The sequence below is a fragment of the Neofelis nebulosa genome, chromosome 16, assembly GCF_028018385.1.
Source record: "Neofelis nebulosa isolate mNeoNeb1 chromosome 16, mNeoNeb1.pri, whole genome shotgun sequence".
NCBI classification, from domain to species: domain Eukaryota; kingdom Metazoa; phylum Chordata; class Mammalia; order Carnivora; family Felidae; genus Neofelis; species Neofelis nebulosa.
The window spans coordinates 30,989,063-31,011,211 of NC_080797.1; the positions used below are offsets into that span (position 1 = coordinate 30,989,063).

General features: G+C 36.6%; 1 protein-coding gene across 1 annotated transcript in view; it reads left to right on the forward strand.

Annotated features, from left to right (window-relative positions):
* NSF (N-ethylmaleimide sensitive factor, vesicle fusing ATPase) overlaps nt 1–22,149 on the forward strand; it is a 150,576-nt gene that overhangs the window by 10,485 nt on the left and 117,942 nt on the right. The window contains exons 2-4 of the mRNA XM_058705386.1: nt 13,935–14,020; nt 16,291–16,390; nt 19,888–19,927. Coding sequence (XP_058561369.1) covers nt 13,935–14,020; nt 16,291–16,390; nt 19,888–19,927 — 226 coding nt within the window. The remainder of the gene's footprint in view (nt 1–13,934; nt 14,021–16,290; nt 16,391–19,887; nt 19,928–22,149) is intronic.

Below are 22,149 nucleotides of genomic sequence, written 5' to 3' on the forward strand. Positions count from 1 at the left end.
TTTCTTGGCCCTTTTCCATATGATAATAATCTTTCCTCTTTTAAAAAATATCATTTTCTTTAAATTTAAAATTTATTTTTATTGCTATTGATTTTGACCTACTTTTTTTTCTTCTATTTTACAAGGGTAGATACAAAGACCACTTCAACAAAATTCAGCTGAATTGCTCAAGGAAGCTGATTTTCTTTTCTTTCTTTCCTTCCTTCCTTCCTTCCTTCCTTCCTTCCTTCCTTCCTTCTCTTTCTCTTTCTTTTCTTTTCTTTTCTTTTCTTTTCTCTTCTCTTCTCTTCTCTTCTCTTCTCTTCTCTTCTTTTCTTTTCTTTTCTTTTCTTTTCTTTTCTTTTCTTTTCTTTTCTTTTCTTTTCTTTGACATGAAGCCAAAAAGTACTAACACATTGTGCTCTATAGATTTAATACCAAATGAATTAGCATCAGCTGTTTATGAGTAATGCAGGGTATTTTGGTCCTTTGCTAAATTCAGAATGAAGTGCTAAAGTTCTTACGTGTTTTGCACTAACCATATAGATCTTTGGTAGTGGAGAAAATGGGAAAATTATTAAAGTAAGAAATAAGTTGTCATTTTTGAAATCCAACATTCACTAATAAAGAGTATTTTGCTGGTGGATTTTTAAATATTGTGAAGTGTTTTTAGTGTTATATGCATATGAACAAACATTTTCTTGGTTGACAAGCGATGAGAATAGCAATTATCACTGATTCTGGGTCTTCCAAAGAGCCTCAGTGTGGGAGAATTAAAAAAATTTAGTTATCCTAGTTACTTTTTCCCTAGAGAATATTATTGACAACATTTTGTGAGATGATAAAGACTTGAACAGAGCTTCGTGTGGAGGTATTACTGAATGAATGAATGTTGAGTGAATGGATGAACATTTATTTCAAAGTACTTAAATAAATTGCCATTTTGGACAATGTAGTTTGAATTCTAATTTTATATTCTCTGCCAGACTATCAGATCATTAAAAACGTGGCATAGATCAAACTTTAAACAGTTGCTGGACTTCATGCTAGTCTTTTTTCTCCATGCACTGATACTGAGTCTGGTTACTGATTTTTGTATATAAAGCCTTCCAGTCAATTTACTACTTATCAAGCATCAAAAAAATTTTAATTGTACTTATCAAGTTAAATGATGAAATGGCCCAAGAGCATTATTGAAGCCTCTTTTTCACATTTTCTCTTCTATTGTAGGAAGATACGAACCTGTCAGTATTTCTGTTTTTACAAAGTTCATTTCTCCTTATTTAATACAGTGATTCTCAAAGTGGAATCTGCAGACCAGCTAATCAGTATCATCTGAGAACTTGTCAGAAATGTATATTCTCAGGCCCAACCCCAGACTGAAAGTTAGAAACTGCTGGGTGGGGCCCCTGCAGTCTCCTTTAACACATTCTGCAAGTGATTCTGATGTATGCCAAAGTTATGAACCATGGACTTGGGGGCGCCTGGGTGGCTCAGTCAGTTGAGTATCTGACTTCTGTTCAGGTCATGATCTCACGTTTCGGGAGTTCAAGCCCCATCTTGGGCTTGGTGCTGTCAGCACAGAGCCTGCTTTTTTGATCTTCTGTTCCCCTCTCTCTGCCCCTCCCCAGCTTGCACTCTCTCTCTCTCAAAAGTAAATAATAAAAATTATTTTTTCTTATTAAGTATTCAAAAAAATAAAAGTCACTGCTTCATTGTTAATTGAGTATCTACACACAGCAAAGTGTCTGGGATGTTACAGATATTTATTAAAATATTCGTTCCATTGAACAAAAAATAGGTTGTAATTTTTGCTTTCTAACAGCCAAGTTTTTACTCAATTATTTGTAAATAATAAAAATATAAATAATATGAATATATTGTGCTTATATTTATTATCAAGCTGATTTTATTAAATGAGGAACTTCTTCATATTACAAGCACATACATCATGAATTATTAACATTATGTTTAATTATAATGACTCAGATTAACATCAGCAATTTAGATAAATACAGTGTGGACTTATAGATGTAAGTCACTAGATTTTGTACCTTTGAAGATGTGAAGTTTATTAGACCTACCTAAATGTCCTTTTAGGTGCCACACGGTTTGTTTTTTTCTTTATTGTCATTTTTTTCCTGAACAGCTAGAATCATGGCTAAGTTTTTCCACCAAATCTTGTGTTCTTTTCTCTGTACCATGCTGCCTCTTGCTTCCTGCCTGTCTTACATCTCTGCTTTCTGCTTTTCTGAATGCCCTGTGTTGTGCTAAGTGAAGAGTCCATAGGTAAGAGACTTAGGGGTTGAGACTGGGAGGAGGCTTTAGGCCTTCTAGTTTTGTTCTGATTCCTTCTCCAGATTCTTCTCTTCCTCTTCATTCTTCAAAAGGATGTAGGTGCTAAACTTTCATCAGGATGTTGGGAATTTAAAAAAACTTCACAAACATTGTTTTTATTTCTTTAACATTTAGAGATAACTCTTTAGAGTAAGAGCACTAAGTTACTGAATAAGTGTATCTTAAACTAAATGGTATTTTACAGTTTTGAAAACACCTTCACAGATCTTGTTAGATTCTCAGAGCAACCTTGAGTTGGCACTCTGTAAGTTCAGTTCAACAAGCCAAATTCAACTAACAGAATAATTCACAGCTAACATTGTGCTTACTGGTGAACACTGAAAGCTTTCCCTTTTAGGATCAGGAACAAGATAAGGATGTGTACGCTTGCCACTTATATTCAGCACTATATTGGAGGTTCTAGGTAGGCAGTTAAGCAAGAAAAAGAAAAAAAAAGAATGGAAAGGAAGAAGAAAAATTATCTGTTTGCAAATGACATGATCTTATATATAGAAAACCCTAAAGGATTTATAAAAAATAAATCCAGCAACATAGCGGGATACAAGATCAATCTACAAAATCAGTTGCATTTCTGTATACTAGCAATGAACAATCTGAAAATGAAATTGAGAAAACAGTTTCATTTACAATAGCATCAAAAAGAATATAATATTATGAATACTTATGAATAAATTTAATCAAATAAGTACAAGACTTGTACACTAAAAACTCAAACATGTTGAAAGAAATTAAAAATCTAAGTAAATGGAAAGACATCTTGTGTTCATGGATTAGAAAACTTAATATTATTAATATTGAAATACTCTCAAAATTGATCTATAAATTCAATGCAATCTCTATCAAAATTCCAGCTGCCTTTTTTCCAGAAATGGATAAGCTGGTCCTAAAATTCTTATGGAGATGCAAAGCCATTTTAACCACAACAATTTTGAAAATGAAAAACAAAATTAGAGGACACACACCTGTTTTCAAAACTTATTACAAAGCTACAGTAATCAAGATGATGTGACAGTGGTAAAAGGATAGTCATATAAACCAATGAAATAGAATGGAGAATCCAGAAATAAACACATAAATTCATGGTGAATTGATTTTTCAAAAAGAGGGCCAAGACCATTCAATGGGGAAAGAATAGTCTTTTTTTTTAGCAAATTTTGCTGGGACAACTGGCTACCTACATGCAAAAGAATGAATTTGGATCCCTACCTGACACTACATACAAAAATTAACTCAGAATGGATCAAAGATCTAATAAATCTATACAATTCTTAGAAGGAAACGTTGGTAAAAATCTACATGACTTTGGGTTAAACAGCGATTTTTTTAGATATGACAAAAGCACAAAACATAATTTGGACTTCATCAAAATTTAAAACTTATGCATCAAAGAACACTATCAAGAAAGTGAAAAGACAGCCCGTAGAATGGGAGAGAATGTTTGCAAATCCTATCTGATAAGGGTCTAGGATCCAGAATATATAAAGAACTCTTACAATTCAACAATAAAAAGACAATATAAAATGGGCAAAGGGAAAAAAAAATAAAAGTGGGCAAAGGAGTTGAATAGGCATCTCTCCTAAAAAGATATGCAAATGACCAATAAGTACATGAAGAGATGCTCAACATCATAGTCATTAGGGAAATGCAAATTAAAACCACAATAAGATACCAGTTCACACTATAGGTTGGCTATAGTAAAAAAAAAAAAAAAAAAAAAAAGTGTGGGTGCTCATGCAGAGAAATTGGAACCCTTATCCACTGCTGGTAGGAATTTTTTAAATGCTGTAGCCATTGTGGTAAATAGTTTGGCAGTTCTTCAAAAAGTTAAACAGAATGACCCAGCAATGCTACTCCTAAGTATATAACCAAGTGAGTTGAAAATACATGTTTTTATATAAACTTGTTATGTGGATGTTCATAGCATTATTCATAATAGCCAAAAAGTGGAAATAACCCAATATCCATCCACTGATGAATAAACAAATGTTCATACCATGGAATATAATCCAGTCATATGCTGCAATGTAGATGATCTTGAAAACATTATGCTAAATGAAAGAAGCCAGTCACACAAAGATGATAGATTGTATGATTTTATCTATATGAAATGTCCAGAATAGGCAAAACCACAGAGACAGTAAATTAGTGGTTATCAGAGGGTGAAGGGGGGGGGGGAAGAATTGGGACTAACTACTAATAGGCATAGGGTTTCTTTTATGGAGTTTGGTGGAAATGTTCTGGAATTAGTGGTGATGATTGCACAGCATAGTGAATATACTAAAAAACACTGAAGTGTATGTTTTACATGATGAATTGTATGTTCTAGGAGATTGTCTTCATCTATTTGTGTTGCTATGATAAAATGCCAGAGACTGAGTAACTTATAAACAACAGAAATTTATTTCTCAGAGTTGTGGAGGCTGGAAGTCTAAGATCAGGGTGCTAGCACGGTTGAGGTTACAGTGGAACGTTGTGATCCTTGAAAGTGATGAAATGGAACTATATTACTTGTTTGCATTAAATTGGAGGTACCTGTAGGATACAAATATGCAGTCTTCAGGTTATTTACCTTAAAATTAGAATTATTTCTCTTAATGTGGTATTCAGAATGAACCATATTAAAAAAATCATTTAGAGAGAAGTAATTTTCTTGTGAGAAACAAAGTGGTAACTAGAGTGAGGCAAATACAGTTGACCTTCGAAGACCATGGGGGTTAGGGGCGTTGACTCCCCGTGCAGTTGAAATTCCACTTAGAATTTTTGACTCCCCCAAATCGTAATTACTAATAGTGTGTTGACAAGAAGTCTTATTGATGAACAGTTTAATACCACATTTTGTATGCCGTATGTATTATAGACTGTATTCTTAATGAATTAACCTAGAGAAAGAATTAAAAAAAAATTTTTTTTTAATGTTTATTTGGGGGGGGGGAGGGGCAGAGAGAAAGGGAGACAGAATCTGAAGCAGGCTCCAGGCTCCAAGCTGTCAGCACAGAGCCCAACATGGGGCTCAAACCCACGAACTGCAAGATCATGACCCGAGCCAAAGTTGGATGCCTAACTTCCTGAGTCACCCAGGCACCCCAAGGTAGAGAAAAAAAATGTTAGGAAAATCATAAGGGGGGCACCTGGCTGGCTCAGTTTATAGAGCATGTGACTCTTGATCTCAGGGTTATGAGTTTGAACCCCATGTTGGGCATAAAGTTTACTTAATTACAAACTCATATATATATACACACACATATACGTATATATACATATATATTAGTGTATGTGTATGTATATGTGAATGTATATATACATATATATATGAATATATATACGTATATATATATGAATATATATACACATATATATTCATGTATATGTGTATATATATTCATATATATACACATATATATTCATGTATATGTGTATATATATATTCATATATATACACATATATATTCATGTATATGTGTATATATATATTCATATATATACACATATATATTCATGTATGTGTATGTATACACACATATATACATATATGTACGTATATGTGTATATATGTGTGTGTATACATACACATACATGAATCAAAAGGAAAATGCATTTATAATACTGTAATATATTTATTAAAAAAAAGCTGCATAGAAGTGGAGTTCAAATCCATGTAGTTCAAGGAATCAATTATAAAATTTAAAAATTTCCCTCCCTTTTTCTTGCTGTATTTTACTTGCCAATTGTAGTTTAGATTGAATTTGTGAATGACCCCTTGGGATTTTGCTTATAACTACATCACATTTATAGGTTAATTTGGAGGTCATGATATCCTTACAATATTGAGTCATTGCAGACGATAACAGCATTTATTTGGGTATTCTTTTATGTATTTCTATTGGTTTTCTTCATGAAGATCTTACGTATTTTTGCTAAACTTTTTTCTAGTACTTTAAGCATTTTTTTGTTTCTGTTGTAATTGGAACCTGTTGTCAACTTCCTATTTATAGCAGTTTTTGATTTTATGTATTTATCTGCTTGGATAGGCATTAATTTTCTTCAACTTTCTAGATACATTTCTCCAAAATTTTTTAAATTCAACAAATGTTTATTGAGTCCCTGTCATGTGCTAGATAATTGTTTCAGGTACTTCTCTAAATTTTTAGGTAATTTATTTTAAGGCATTGATGAACTTTCCCAAATTATTGCAGCCTTGGACAGGAAATTATTTACTCACAGTGCTAAGGACTCAGTTAAATGGCTATGATTTAGTGCTCATTTTGATGCTGTCATTGTTTAACCTGTCCAATATAAATAAATCTTTAACTCTTTATATATTTATCAAATGGTTCTGAGTTTCAGACCACATTTTATAGCATCTTACTGAGTTTGCCAAAAGTACTTTTTCTTTACAAAAATCTTTGTCATACTGTTATCAGAGGAAGTTAGCTTAAACAACATGATTTAATTATGAAGGAAAAAAAAAACCACACACAAATGATGAGACAATGTCTTGTATGTTATGAATAAGGACAGTGCTTTTTATTAGGCATGCCCTTGGACTTATTTTCCTAATGTGCATGGTCCTAACTGTCTGTAGAGAAGCAGACAGAGGTCTAAAGGGAAATGCAATCAATTAACTTTAAAACAAAATTTTAATTTGATTAGTAAAATGATATCTATATTTTAAAATTGGAAAATGTGGAAAAGATGGAAAGAAATGAAATCACCTGTAGTTTCATTATCCATTCACAATTGTTTTTTATATGTTGATGCGTTTTCAGTCAGTTGACTTGCTACAGTTAAAAAAAAAATCAAGCTGCAGGGGTGCCTGGGTGGCTCAGTCGGTTAAGCGTCCTACTCTTGGTTTCGGCTCAGGTCATGATGTCACAGTTCAGGGATTGGAGCCCTACATCGGGCTCTGAGCTGGCTGCACAGAGCCTGCTTGGGATTCTGTCTCTCAGCCCCGCCTGCACTTGTGCTGTCTCTGTCTCTCTCAAAAATAAATAAGTAAAAAGAAATTAAAAAATCAAAGTGTAAGGTAAAACATATTTTTTCATATTCCTGTGGTATAAAACCCTCTATATTATGAGGCTTTTGATGGTTATATGATATTTAATTAAGTGGGTATATTGTAGTTTGGGTAGCCTTTACTTAGAAATAGCATTTTTACATTGCTTCTAATTCATTACTGTTTTGTTTTTTTTTTTAAAGTTTGTTTATTTATTTTGAAAGGCAGCATGAGCTGGAGAGAGCCAGAGAGAGAGGGAGTCACAGAATCCCAAGCAGGCTCCACAATGAGCCGTCGCGGGGCTGGAACGCATGAAACCGTGAGATCATGTCCTGAGCCGAAACCAAGTGTCACTTAACTGACTGAGCCACCCAGCTGCCCCTAATTCATCACTGTTAAAATAATGCTGTGGAGAACAATTTTGTACATAAAAACTTTCTATATTTAAAATTTCCCTACAACAAGGGTTATTTATTGTAAAAACAGTTTAGAATTGTGGAAAGTGAAAGTGTTCCCCTTATTCCTTCCAGTTTCTACCCAGTAGTGGCTACTGTTAACAATTTAGTGTGTATTTTATTTTTTTAAAAAAAGCTTACCCTACATACTGTTTTAAAAAAAATTAGCGCTATATTGTGGACATTTTTCCCTTGTCAGTCCACACAGAAGTACCTTGACCTTGCTGCATCCTTGAGATTCCTTTAACCACTCTCCTACTTCTGGCATTTATTTGGAGTTAGGTGTCTGTGATTTTTTTTTTTTTCTATTTCTGAATATCTCTAGGATAGTTATAATAATAGCTAAGATTCAGTAAGTGTTTACTCCATGCAGTAGATGAGGATTATCTCATTTGATTTTCATTGTTACATTTGTGTGGGTGGGTGCACAGTTCCTATTTGGTCACTTTTCCATCCCAGCCCATAGGGAAGGTGGAACTTTAGTTCAAACTTCCTTGCCTCTTAAGGGAAGAATCATTACAGGGGAAAAACATCCTTATTCTTCTCAGGAGGAAGAATTCCCCACCTGATGGCCGGTATGGGACATTTGTGCCAGAAGGAGGTGTGAGTTTTATCCTTCCTCTTTCACTTCCTATGCCCAGGACTAGCAGGCCAGTACGAGCAGCACCCTTGGACTGGCCTTTTAAAGGTAGATCTGACCATTCTCTTAGTTCTCTATAATCCCTACATCTGGGTTGAGGACTGGCTGGGGAGTCTGTTCTGCAGACCCAAGTATCTTTTCCTACCAGACATGTCCTACTATGGACATCTCAAGGTCTGGGTCTTTGTTATATAGATTTAGGGGCCCCACTTTGACTTTCTATCGAAAGTCATTTATCCTGTCTTTGCAATAGGAATTATTAGAGATTGTCCAGCCATTAAAAAATCAGAACATAATTTCTGAACTTTATTGAGGTATAACCTGTATACAGTAAAACACAATCAAGATAGAAAATACTTCTGTCATCTCAAAAAATTACTTCATGCTGCTTTGGTGTCCCTTTCACTCAGGCAACCACTGATTGATTTAAAAAATTTTTTTAAGTTTATTTCTTTATTTTGAGAGAGAGAGAGAGAGAGAGAGAGAGAGAATGCAAACAGGGGCAGGGGCAGGGGCAGAGAAGGAGAGGGAGAGGGAGAGAGAGTCCCAAGCAGGCTCCTCACTGTGCAGAGCCTGATGCAGGGCTTGATCTCACAAAGTGGTAAGATCATGACCTGAGCCAAAATCAAGAGTCGGACGCTTGACTGACTGAGCCACCCAGGAGCCCCGATGGATCTTTTTTTGTTGTTGTTACTCCGGATTAATTTTGCCTTTTCTAGAATTTCATCCAAATATGAGATGAATTTTACATAATGTAGGATGAACTCTTATTTTGTGTCTGGCTTCTTTTACTCATCATTTTGTTTTTGAAGTTTACTCATGTTGTTGCATATGTACCTGTAGTTAGTTTCTTTTTAATTGCTAGGTAGTATTCCATTATATGGATATATCACAGTTTTTTTATCCATTCATGTGTTGGTAGGCATTTGTGTTATTTCCAATTTTTGGCTATTGTGAATAAAGCTGTGAATATCTGTGTATAAGTGTAGCTATGTTTTCTTTTTTCTTGACTAAAATCTAGGCACATACCTGCTGGGTCACATTAATTTTATAAGAAACTGTATTATGTCTTTGCCAGTATTTAATGTTGTCAGCCTTTTACATTTTTCTTTGGTGTTTCCCAAAAAGACCAAAATGGGAAACTTGTTTTTTTTCTTTTTCAGTATAAAGGGATGTCAGGAGGTTCATTTATGTGAATAGTTACTGGTCTGAAATGGATAAGGTAAAAGTATCCCTACAGGCTCTTTGAGAGATAACTATAGGACATACTAGTTTAATTGATTCCTACCCCATCACTTTCAGGCCCATGTGACTTCAAAATTTTAACAGAAATTATTATTATAGGAGTTGATAGCACGGAGTGAATCCATAGGCCTGAAGACAGGTATTACTGATGGCCTTTCTCACCTTATTCTAGACTAGCAATGTCCAATGAAACTTTCTGTGGTGATAGCTGTGGGCCACATATGGCACTTGAAATGTGGCTAATGCAACTGAAGAACTGAATTTAAACAAAAAATTTTTTAAAAATATTTATTATTTTGGGGCGCCTGGGTGGCGCAGTCGGTTAAGCGTCCGACTTCAGCCAGGTCACGATCTCGCGGTCCGTGAGTTCGAGCCCCGCGTCAGGCTCTGGGCTGATGGCTCGGAGCCTGGAGCCTGTTTCCGATTCTGTGTCTCCCTCTCTCTCTGCCCCTCCCCCGTTCATGCTCTGTCTCTCTCTGTCCCAAAAATAAATAAAAAACGTTGAAAAAAAAAAAAAAATTAAAAAAAAAAAAAAAATTTATTATTTTGAGAGTGAGAGAGACAGAGTGCAAGTGGGGAAGGGGCAGAGAGCAAGGGAGACACAGAATCCAAAGCAGGCTCCAGGCTCCGAGCTGTCAGCACAGAGCCCAACATGGGGCTGGAACCCACACACTGCGAGATTATGACCTGAGCCGAAGTCGGACGCCCAACCGACTGAACCACTCAGGCGCCCCAAGAACTGAATTTTGAACTTTAATTAATTTTAATTTTGATAGTCATATTTGTCTAGTGGTGCTTTATTGGACAGTGCAGTTCTTAAAATGTTATTTTTCAGCAAAGGTCACTGACAAAAAATAATTGAGTAAGACTTGTCAGCTGAGCCCACTGGCTAAATTCATATTTTCTGTCCTACCTCCCTTTCCCGTGGGGGATTCGTGTGTCTCTAGAGAGATGTAGCCAAGGCCTCGAGTACCACAAAGGAAGAACCAGTGGATTCAGGAGTGTTGCAGGTAGTTAGGGTAGGGGTGGTTATTTGGTAAGGAGCTCTTCTAGTTAGGTACTATGCTCTGTGTTTTTTTATGTTTATTTTACCCTCCTAAATTCTTTGGAAGACAATAAAGCCTATATTTGAGTAATCTAATTTTTAAAGTGGACCTTTGGACAAAAGTATGCTGTTTAAATTTGAAAACTGTATAATGTTGCAGAGAGGAGTCCTGATTAAATCCTCCCAGTTTTTTTTTGATTAAGAGAAACAAATTCTCTTTCTACACTTTAAAGGCTTTCAAGTAATGATATAATTACTTCTAAGGTTTCCATTAAGGATTTGAGATTTTTATTCTTTTGAGTAGCAGAGTTAATAATTTTTTTACATTTCAATTATTAGTGAAAGCATTTTACAGCATTTAGATGGTTAAATGTAGTCACTCAGATAACTGAATTTATATAAAATTGCCTATCTGTGTAGTATTTTTCATTTCATAAGAGCTGCGCAGCTGTAGTGGCTGAGTTTTTATTTGTTTCCTAGAGGCAAGGTCAATGTTAGAAAAATTGTGGAATTTTCCCTTGGCATTACTGTGGTAAGTAAACAACTATTTATAGGAATTTATATTTTGATGAAAAATGAGGTACCCTGCTTGGCTTATCATAAGAACACAGATGCTTCTAGATTCCAGTAGGGAGGCCTTTTGCTCACAGCATCTGTTGTAGTTGGCCAGCCAGATGATTTCCACTGAGTTTTTCACTTTTTTTTTTTCAAGGACACCACCTCTTTGACAGCTAAATATATTTACAAATGAAAAGGTTAACTTAACGTTTTGTAAATTTATTATTACTGTGGCTATATCAGTTCTGTGCAATTTTGAACTATTAGATAATTTAAATTAGATCACTTCCTAAATAACCTTGAAATGTCCTTTGAATACATGTCCTTTGAACTGTTTATTCTGCGGTTAGGTAGATTTGTATTGATCTATAAGTTCATTTCTTCAGCAGGTGTTTGATGAGCACTCTACCAAGCCCTGTGCTAGCTCTGGGGAACCACAGATGTAAGCAGGATATAATCTGAGTCCTTGAGAAGCTTCCTGTCTTGTATGCAATGCAAACATGTAAACAGACCATGGAAATACAGTCAGATACTTTCATTTGAAGTTTATTATATCAGTCTAATGGGGAGGGGAAGGTGTCTAGGAAGGTCTTCTAGAAAAAGTAATGTCTGAGCTGAGAATTGTTGAAACAAACAGGAGTTTAGTTAGGCAAGAGGCTTGGCATTAGGGGAGAGAGAAGAATATAAAAGGAAGAAGCTTATAGGTGAGAGAGACCCTAGGATGGGTGGGAAACTAAAAAAGTTTGGTACGCTTTGTCAGATATCTGGTCACACTGACTATGGGCAAAAATACAGTCTCATTCATAAAGCAAAGTTATGACCCAGGCTTTATTCTCTCATGTTCTAAATATTAATGATTTCCAAATATTTTATGAATCCCATAAGAAAAACATCTTTGGTCATGTATCTGCAATATATTTTCATATTTATTTATAAATGATATACTCAGTTTATATACATGGTAAAGTATATACGAAAAGATAAAAAGGAGGAACTGAAGGTGAAAAATATTCTTTATTTTATTAAAAAATACAGAAAACCAATTGCTGCTTCATTGTTCTTTAAAATCTTGGCTTGATATCTTATGATACACCTATTCAGAGGTCTGTTTCTAACTGCAGTTGAATTTGATACGTGAATTATCTGTAGATCCTTCTGGTGCACGTAACCCACTTTAGGGACCACTGCTCTAAACGATTGGCATAAGTGTATTGAAACTAGCCTTTTAGTTAAAACAGAAGCAAAGCAAAAGGTAGTTTATTTTGCCCTATACATTTTTGAGAGACAAATTTAAAGAAGAATCAGCTTTGGCTTGAGGTTTGAAGAATGAGCACTTGAGTCATAAACTATGTGTCATGACTAAAAGGGTCATATTTCACTAACTAGGAAATCCAAGAGAAAGGCGGAAGAGTTATTGGTTAAGTACATTATGTGAAGGAATGTTTTGCTAGTAGCTGTTAATCAAAAATATTACTTGCTGGGGGCGCCTGGGTGGCGCAGTCGGTTAAGCGTCCGACTTCAGCCAGGTCACGATCTCGCGATCCGTGAGTTCGAGCCCCGCGTCAGGCTCTGGGCTGATGGCTCGGAGCCTGGAGCCTGTTTCCGATTCTGTGTCTCCCTCTCTCTCTCTCTGCCCCTCCCCCGTTCATGCTCTGTCTCTCTCTGTCCCAAAAATAAATAAAAAACGTTGAAAAAAAAATTAAAAAAAAATATTACTTGCTGTTTTGAAAAAATATGCCTTTCAGTTACCTTTGTTGGGAGATATTTAGAAGATGGTTTTTCTTAATCTATAGGAGATGTGGTCCATACCACTTGGGATCTCTTATAAAAAGATACTCTTTCGGGGCGCCTGGGTGGCTCAGTCGGCTAAGCGTCTGACTTCGGCTCAGGTCATGATCTCGCGGTTCGTGAGTTCAAGCCCCGCATCGGGCTCTGTGCTGACAGCTCAGAGCCTGGAGCCTGTTTCAGATTCTGTGTCTTCCTCTCTCTCTCTGACTCTCCCCTGTTCATGCTCTGTCTCTGTCTCAAAAATAAATAAATGTTAAAGAAAATTAAAAAAAAAAGACTCTTTAATTATACACTTGATTAAACGTACTGAATTTACTTCATTGCATTTGAATCACTCAAAATTCTTTTCATCAGAAGAGTTGGAAAACCAAATCAAAAGAGCTTGAGTAAAAAAAAAAAAAGTATTTGTTGGTACATAACCAACATAACCAATGCAGTACTGGTCTCAAGGGCTTTAACTTGGTTGTCAGATCTGTGTTTCAAAGTGTCTATTTGTTTCTTTGTCTCTGTTATCTTTGCTTTATCTGTAATAGTTTTACTGTCTTTTAGAGCAGAAATTTGACCACCGTGCAGTGGTGAGGCAGGGGAGAGTGTCCTTCTGGCACATGTCTATAAATCCTATGAATGGGATAGGACTCTATGTGATTGCACGTGTGCTGTGATTGGCAGGCCCACAAAAGCCTATATGGAAGGGGGAAGGAACAGTTTCCCAAAGGAAGGGTTTGCTGTGATCACAGAGGAAGGAATGCAGGGAGTCCATAACAATAGGTATTTACTACAGGTGATGAGGAATAGAGGACAGGAGGCATAAATTATTCTTTAAGGTTATAAAAGATGACTTAATTTTCTTTTCCTAATCATTGCTTTTTGTAGAGTATGCAAGCTGCAAGATGCCCTACAGATGAATTATCTTTAACCAATTGTGCAGTTGTGAATGAAAAGGATTTCCAGCCTGGCCAGTGAGTATCTAACTTTGTTTTTTTCCAACCTGCCAAGTGGTATTTTGGAAACTTTTAGAGAGCACTTGTGTTTTAGGAAACTCAAAAATAATTTTTTTTATTCCTCTTGCTAAGTTGGAAAATGGAAAAGATGAGAGTTATGCATTTTAGTCTTTTTTTTTTTTTTAACATTTATTCATTTCTTTTTTTGAGAGAGAGAGCGCACACGTGAGCGAGCAGGGGAGGGGCAGAAAGAGAGACACACACACTCTGAGCTGTCAGCACAGAGCCCGATGCGGGGCTCAAACTTGCAAACTGTGAGATCATGACCTGGGCTGAAGTCGGCTGCTTAAACAACTGAGCCACCCAGGCGCCCCTGTATTTTAGTCTTTACTGTGTTAAACTTTGATTAATATGTTTTTAAAATCATACATAGCTTTTTATATGTAGCTTTTATTTTTATTAACTTTGTTAGCAGAACTAAACATACTAGTTGTATGAATCATATATAGCATAGTCTTTAGGTTTTTCGCTCTGCAGTCAGATTGTCTGAGTTTGGATGCTCTGCCAGTTGCAAACTGGGTGACCCTGGATAACTTATTTATCATTTCTGAGCCTCTGTGTCCTAATCTGTGAAATGGAGATGATGATAGTATCTTCCCCAGGGTAGTTGTGAAGATTGACTTATATAGATAAAGTGTTTAGAATAGTGTTTAGCACATTAATAAACCTCCATAACTATTAGCTCTTTTGATAATTACTACTGTGATGATCTAAGAAATGAACATTGGAAGATGCACAACAAAGTATTTTTAAGTATTTTTTATAAGTATTTTTTTGTTGTCATTTATTTTAACTAATTCGCATCATCCACTGCCAGAACTTATAAAAACTCTGCTACCAAGTTCAGTGCCATCCATATGCTTCTGAGGCTGATAGAGGCATGGAGATAAAGGATCCCTACCAGAAGGCAGACTGGGGACATAAAGAACAACAAGGCAGGATTTTAACTGAGCCCTTTTTTTTAAAGCTATCTATAAAATACATGAGTTTTACAAAGTTAGAATTGCCAGTTATCTGTAGTTTTCAGTTTCAGAGTAAGGGGCTGAATGATCGCAGTAATATTGTTTCTTGCCCTAAAAATTCTATGATGCTAAGTTGAGCACAGAACTTTCTCTGTATAAACTGGGATATAGATAATTAGTGTGAGAATTTGTTTATAGACTTTTCTTACATATGTCAAATGTTCGCTGTACTCATGATGGAGCTTACTTGAAATACAGCGCATATAAAGAACTTGTGTTCTAGTGTATAGAAACACTAACCATTAATATTTAGAAAGTCATAGCATTCTAAAAGATGATTTTTAAAAAGATAGTGCTGTTGCAAGATAGAGTTTAAAGGTTTTATTACACACACAGTCCTTGGTAATTTCTCTGTGTAGGAGGTTATCATGAGATGACTGTATTTTATCTGTTCATGGGTAACTCCTGAGCAGAGTGAATTAGCAAAAGATGCTTTGAAATAATAAATATATCTATATGAAAGTTGATGTATTTTGTGACAATTCCTTGTTTTTACCATCTTTTTAATTTTATAGGTTGTTACTGTTTCAACTGTTATGAGAGCCTACAGAGATTTAATGATTAGTCCTAAAACTAACTCTTTTTGGATTGTTGTATCCTGGTTCTTCTATCTTTGGTTCTCCTCCTTTTATTCTATTTGATGTGAAATAGAGGCACCTGGGTGGCTCAGTTGGGTAAATGTCTGGCTCTTGGTTTTGGCTCAGGTCATGATCTCATGGTTGGTGGATTCGAGCCCCATGTCAGGCTTTGTGCTGACAGTATGGAGCCTGCTTGGGATTCTCTCACTCTCTGCCCCTTCCCTCCCTCAAAATAAATAAACCTTAAAAAAAAAAAAATGTCAAATAATTCTCAGGAGAGGAATTTCTTCTAATTTTTACTTAAAATCAAAGATTCTAAATCATTATCTTCAGTTTTCTGTAAATTGGAAATGATATTTTGGATGGTATGTATGCTCTTGAACTTGGTTCCGATTGTGCTTGATGTGTGCTTGTACCAAGGTACCCCTTCTGCCTGGAAAAAATTTTGAATTGCTGACAGTGTTTAGAAATGAAATTTGTGGTTCTCTTCCTTCAGGACTCTCAAACACTCTGCCATGTTTCCACCTGGTACTCATGAAGCATCAGTTGTTGGAAACGAACACATACACAGGAGTTAATGTTTTTATTTCCTTTGACATGGAGTATTAACTATGTTTCCGTCTTTTAGGCATGTGATTGTGAGGACTTCTCCCAACCACAGGTATACATTTACACTGAGGACCCACCCATCAGTGGTTCCAGGGAGCATCGCATTCAGCTTACCTCAGGTAACCCACATGCTAGTTTATTCTCTTCCATTTTGTTTTTTTTTTTTTTTTTTTTTTTTTTTTCAACATTTTTTATTTATTTTTGGGACAGAGAGAGACAGAGCATGAACGGGGGAGGGGCAGAGAGAGAGGGAGACACAGAATCGGAAACAGGCTCCAGGCTCCGAGCCGTCAGCCCAGAGCCTGACGCGGGGCTCGAACTCACGGACCGCGAGATCGTGACCTGGCTGAAGTCGGACGCTTAACCGACTGCGCCACCCTGGCGCCCCAATTCTCTTCCATTTTGAAAAGTCCTAGAAGAATCAATTCGTTTCAAGCAAGCATCTTCCTATAACTGTATTGATTCATATTGAAGAAAAACATCTAGGTGTTTATATAAGGAATTTAAAGATGCATTCTTAATTGCCCATTTCTACTATACCTTCCTTTTATTGCCTTGATTTTTTTTTTTCCTAATTTAAAAAAATTCTGTGCTAATATCAGGTAGTTATCAGATTAAGTCTCAGGTTATTTCAGTGTTAACTTGCAGGGTAAGAAAATATATTAAAATAACATTTACTGGGGCGCCTGGGTGGCTCAGTCGGTTAAACGTCCAACTTCGGCTCAGGTCATGATCTTGCGGTTTGTGAGTTCGAGCTCCGTGTCGGGCTCTGTGCTGGCCACTCAGAGCCTGGAGCCTGCTTCCAATTCTGTGTCTCCCTCTCTCTCTGCCCCTCCCCTGTTCACACTCTGTCTCTCAATAATAAATAAACATTAACAAAAAATTTAAGAAAATAAATAAAATAACATTTACTTGTACAATTGACATCTAATGATAGTGATTTTAAAATGCAGCGATGTTGGGGTGCCTGGGTGGCTTACTCGGTTAAGTGTGTGACTTCAGCTGAGGTCATGATCTTGCGTTTCATGGGTTTGAGCCCCATATCAGGCTCTGTGCTGACAGCTCCTAGCCTCAAGCCTGCTTCAGATTCTGTGTCTCCCTCTCTGTGTGGCCCTCCCCTGCTTGTGCTCTGTCTCTTTCTATCTCTCTTTCAAATATAAATAAATATTAAAAGAATTAAAAAAGAAAATGCAATGATGTCACACTAATGAATGTGATATGAGTAGTTATCTCAAATTACAGTGTTTTTAAAGGTTTTTATTTATTTTGAGAGACAGAGTGTGTGTGTGCACATGTGAGGGAGAGTGGGGGAGGGGCAGAGAGTGAGGGAGAGAGAGAATCCTGAGCAGGCTCCACGTTGTCAGCACAGAGCCCAGTTCGGGGTTCAGTCTCACAAACTGTGAGATCATGATCTGAGCTGAAACCAAGAGCCAGATGCTTAATCGACTGAGCCACCCAGGCACCCCTCAAATTGCAATTTAACTTGCTGGGCTTTATAATGAGTGGAAGGATTATGATTACATTTATAACTGTTGGTGGATTCTGTGGTGGGAAAACTGGCTAGCATTGTCCACAGGCACCTAATACATAGTTGAGGAGCACTGCAGGTACTAGTCTGTGTCCTTTTCTACCTTATCGTCTTACTCATGCTGCTGATCCCATAGTCCTCAGCAATGTAATAGAACCCTGATGTCCTTCCAGTATGTTCGTAAGCAGTGATTTACTACCCTGGAGGTTGAAGGAAAGAGATTAAACACTCTTTAGGGATCTGTTAAAGATCTCTTGAAGCTCTGAAAGATTATGGGAGATCTTTACTATTCCCCTTTTCTCTGTTTGAATGCCTCTTTATCATCAGGACTACTTTCCACATTTGTTTCTATACATAAGATGTTTGGGATATTTTAGAGTTTGCCAGCTTTTGCAGAGCTGGGATTTTGGTGGTCAGAAATATGGTTTTTGATTATTTCTTCTTGTTTCTCTGCTTTTTTTAAAAAAAAATTACCCTAATACTTACTGTAGGCCAGGTACTATACTAATGCATAATTGCATATTTTAGCTCATTTAATTCTCAAAACAACCCCATATGATAAATACTATTACTGTCATCCTTTGAGTCTGTCTTTGGGATTGAAGTCCAGAACCTAATTGGCTGCTTGGTGACACCAAGTCTGGACTTGCTCAGCATTCTGCTCAATTCTTCATCGGCTGGAAGCAAGATGGGATGTGACGGAAGAGAGCATGAAGGGCAGAGGAGGGAGAAGGAGCCTGCGATGAGGGAGCCGGAGGGAAAGCAAGTGCTGCACATGTTCACAATGCAGCATCTTCACAGTCCACCCCCAAATCCACGCTGTTTGATGAGTAGACAAAATGTGGATTTTTGGCCAAAAGTTATTTTTCTCGCTGTTTTGGAGCGTTATCAGTAGTGACTAATTTTGAATCCATACCAAGCCAGTCCTAAATTCCTGCCTAAATGCAGTCTGGCCTGCCTTCGTACATTCTTGCCATTGCAACCAGTCTGGACCTGGGAGAGGCTAAAGTCTATTTGCAAATGCCTGAAAATCCTTTGGCTAGTACAAAGAGTAGTCAGGAGCATCTAATGATTGGAATCCCTGCTTGGGTTTCAGGAGAGATTAGCTGACCAGTTTTAATTTAGTTTTCATGAATTGAGTGTCTTTCTTTTTGAGATATCCTAAGAAACAGTGTAAGTAACCATAGTATGTTTAGAACACTGAAATATCTGATACTATGAAGGCCTTCAGGAGCAGTATAGTGTGCAAAGGAGCTTCCTACTCAATGAGGCCAGTTTTATTGTACAAAGGCAAGCTTTGTATGTTTTTGAATAGATGTTCAGATATAAAGTATAGCATATAAATATGTTTCCTGGGGCTGCTGTAGCAAAGTACCACCGAGTGGGAGGCTTAAATTTATTCTCTTGCAGTTTGGGAGTCTAGAAGAATGAAATCAAAGTGTCAACAGGGCTGTGCTCTGTCCAAAGGCCTTACAGAAGAATCTGTTCCATGCTTAGTTTCTGGTGTTGCCAACAAACCTGGATATTGCTTGACTGGTAGATGTATCACTTGAGTCTGTTTCCATCGTCACATGACTTTCTCCCCATGTATCTGTCTGTCTCTTCTTACAAGGACACCAGGTCATATTGGTTTATGGTTTATCTTAATTTTATATGACCTTTTTTTTTTAAAGTTTATTTATTTATTTTGAGAGAGGGGAGGGAGGGGCAGAGAGAGAGGGAAGAGAGAGAATTCCAAGCAGGTTCTGCACTGTCCGTGTGGGGCTCTAACTCACGAACCATGAGACCATGACCTGAGCCAAAATCAAGAGTCGTTTGCTTAACCGACTGAGCCACCCAGGTGCGCCTGACCTCATCTCAACTTGACTGTATCTCCACCAAGACACTTTTCCAGATATGGTTGTAATCGTATGTGCCAGGAGCTAAGACTCCAGCATATCTTTGTGGATCACAGTTCAACACTAAACCACGTTTTGATCTTTGAATGTGTTCCTGTTACTGAAATTCATAGACATTCCCCTTTTCCTCATTTCTATAATTTTTATTGATTTGGTTTTAAGTGTCTTTTTTTTTTCTTTTATTTTATAGCGAAAGTGGGCTGGACTTTCTATTGGGCAAGAAATAGAAGGTAGGTAATTTTTTTTTTTTTTTTTTTAAAGCTACCTGATGTGGATTTTCTTTCTGATTTTCTCATAGTTGTGGAAATCTGTAAAATTTTCTGTTGCTGGTCATCAGGGCCGTTAAACGTTCATCCTATTTATATTACTGGTTAGACATACGAGAATGGAAAGTAAATAGTTATGGTACTTACGTCTGCCTGAAAATTACAATCTAATGGGGGAGAGAATATCCACTTATTCATAGCTCACACAATGTGTACAGAGTAAATAAGTGCACAAGTGTTACCATTGGGACCTCTGTGTGAAAGTGCTAAGATGGAATGGGAGTGGATGAATTGATTGGAGGCTGAAAAATCAGCCAGAGAAATCTTTTTAGGCACTGGAGTTTTGAGCATGTTTATGAAGTAGGGGAAAAGCATTACATAGTAGAGATAAGGAAGAAAGGCTCTTAAGATGGGAAATAATATCAGTAAAAGACATTGAGATGGGAGCAAGCAAATCATAGGCAGTGCTCAGGAAGTATGTGTGCCTGATTGAAAGGATTTACCTGAATGAATTGTATTAAGTGATGAAAACATGCAGTTAGTGGAGGGCCTAAAAGTACATACTAAAATTTTTGGATTTTATTCAAAGACAATAGAGAGCTCCTGAAGATTTCTGAGTGAGTCCATCAAAATCCTAATTTTAGAAAAGATTCTGATGTCAGTGTGGAGTATAGTGAGGAATGGGGAGAATTCAGGAGTCAAGGAAAATAGCTTGGAGATTATCTGACTTGCCTAGAATTAAGTTGAATAGGCCTTTGTGAAATTATGGCTGTGGAATAAATTTTTTAAAAATCTAAGATATATTTAAGAGGAATAATTGGTATTATTTGATGGTTCCATTTTACTATATACTGAGATATGTTTTCTTTTATGTTTGTTTGGAAAGATAAATCAGATTAAGTTAAGGAGAAGAAAGAGTGGCAGTATTTAAGCAAACGGTATGCTTATTTTAATGAAGTGTGTATCTTATAATGAAGTTATCACAGTTCATTGGGGGAGGGTGTGGAAAGAAGGTTATGACCTCAGGAGGAAAAAAGGACTAAGCTACTTGTGGATTATAAGCCAAGGGACAAATAAGCAAATATTGGCATTGTCTCCTAGGCACTGTGTCAAAATTGGGGAAATGGACTATGAATCTTCTTGTCAACTTCATGGGTACGGCAGGAGAAGGAGAGAAGAAGCCAAGAATACTTAAGTCAGCTTTTTTTCTGCTTGCTTTTAAAACCTAAAAAACTGGATATTTACAAAAAATTTGCAAAAATAAGAGAATTCCTATATACTATTTTTACCAGATTCACCAGTTACCATATTTTTAAAATTCATTTCCTTTCTTTCCCTACACACATGTGCGCACACACATTTCTTTTCTTAAGCATTTGGGATTAAATTGCAGAAATCATTCCTCTTTACATCTCATACTTTAGTGTATATTTCCTGAGGACAAAGATATGCTCTTACATTAATCAAATTCAGGAAATTAAACGTTAATGTAATTAAATGTTGAAACTTTAATCTCTAGTTCATATTTCAGTTTTGTTAATTGTCCCAGTGATTTCCTTTACAACATGTTTTTCCTTCTCAGCAGAGGATCCAGTTCGGGATCGTGTATTGTACTTGTTGTCATTTCTCTAATCTTTGGCTTTTATTTTTTTCCTTTCATGATGGTGATATTTTTGAAGAATACATTTATAGGATGCGTTATTGAAGTTTCAGTTATGTAAGATGGAGAAGTTCTGAAGATCTAATGTGTAGAAGGGTGACTGTAGTTAACAATGCTACGTGCATACTTAAACTTTGCCAAGTGGGTAGATCTTAAGCATTGTCATCACACATGCATGTGCACACACACGCAGAGAAAGAAAATGGTTCGTGTGCACTGAGAAGGAGGTATACTATGTTATCAGGGTTTATTGTCTGCTATATATCTGTAAGCTCTCCTTTACTAATTATGCTGTTTAGATCTTCTGTATTCTTTTTTTTTTTTTTTTTTTTAATTTTTTTTTTCAACGTTTATTTTATTTTTTTGGGACAGAGAGAGACAGAGCATGAACGGGGGAGGGACAGAGAGAGAGGGAGACACAGAATTGGAAACAGGCTCCAGGCTCTGAGCCATCAGCCCAGAGCCTGACGCGGGGCTCGAACTCACGGACCGTGAGATCGTGACCTGGCTGAAGTCGGACGCTTAA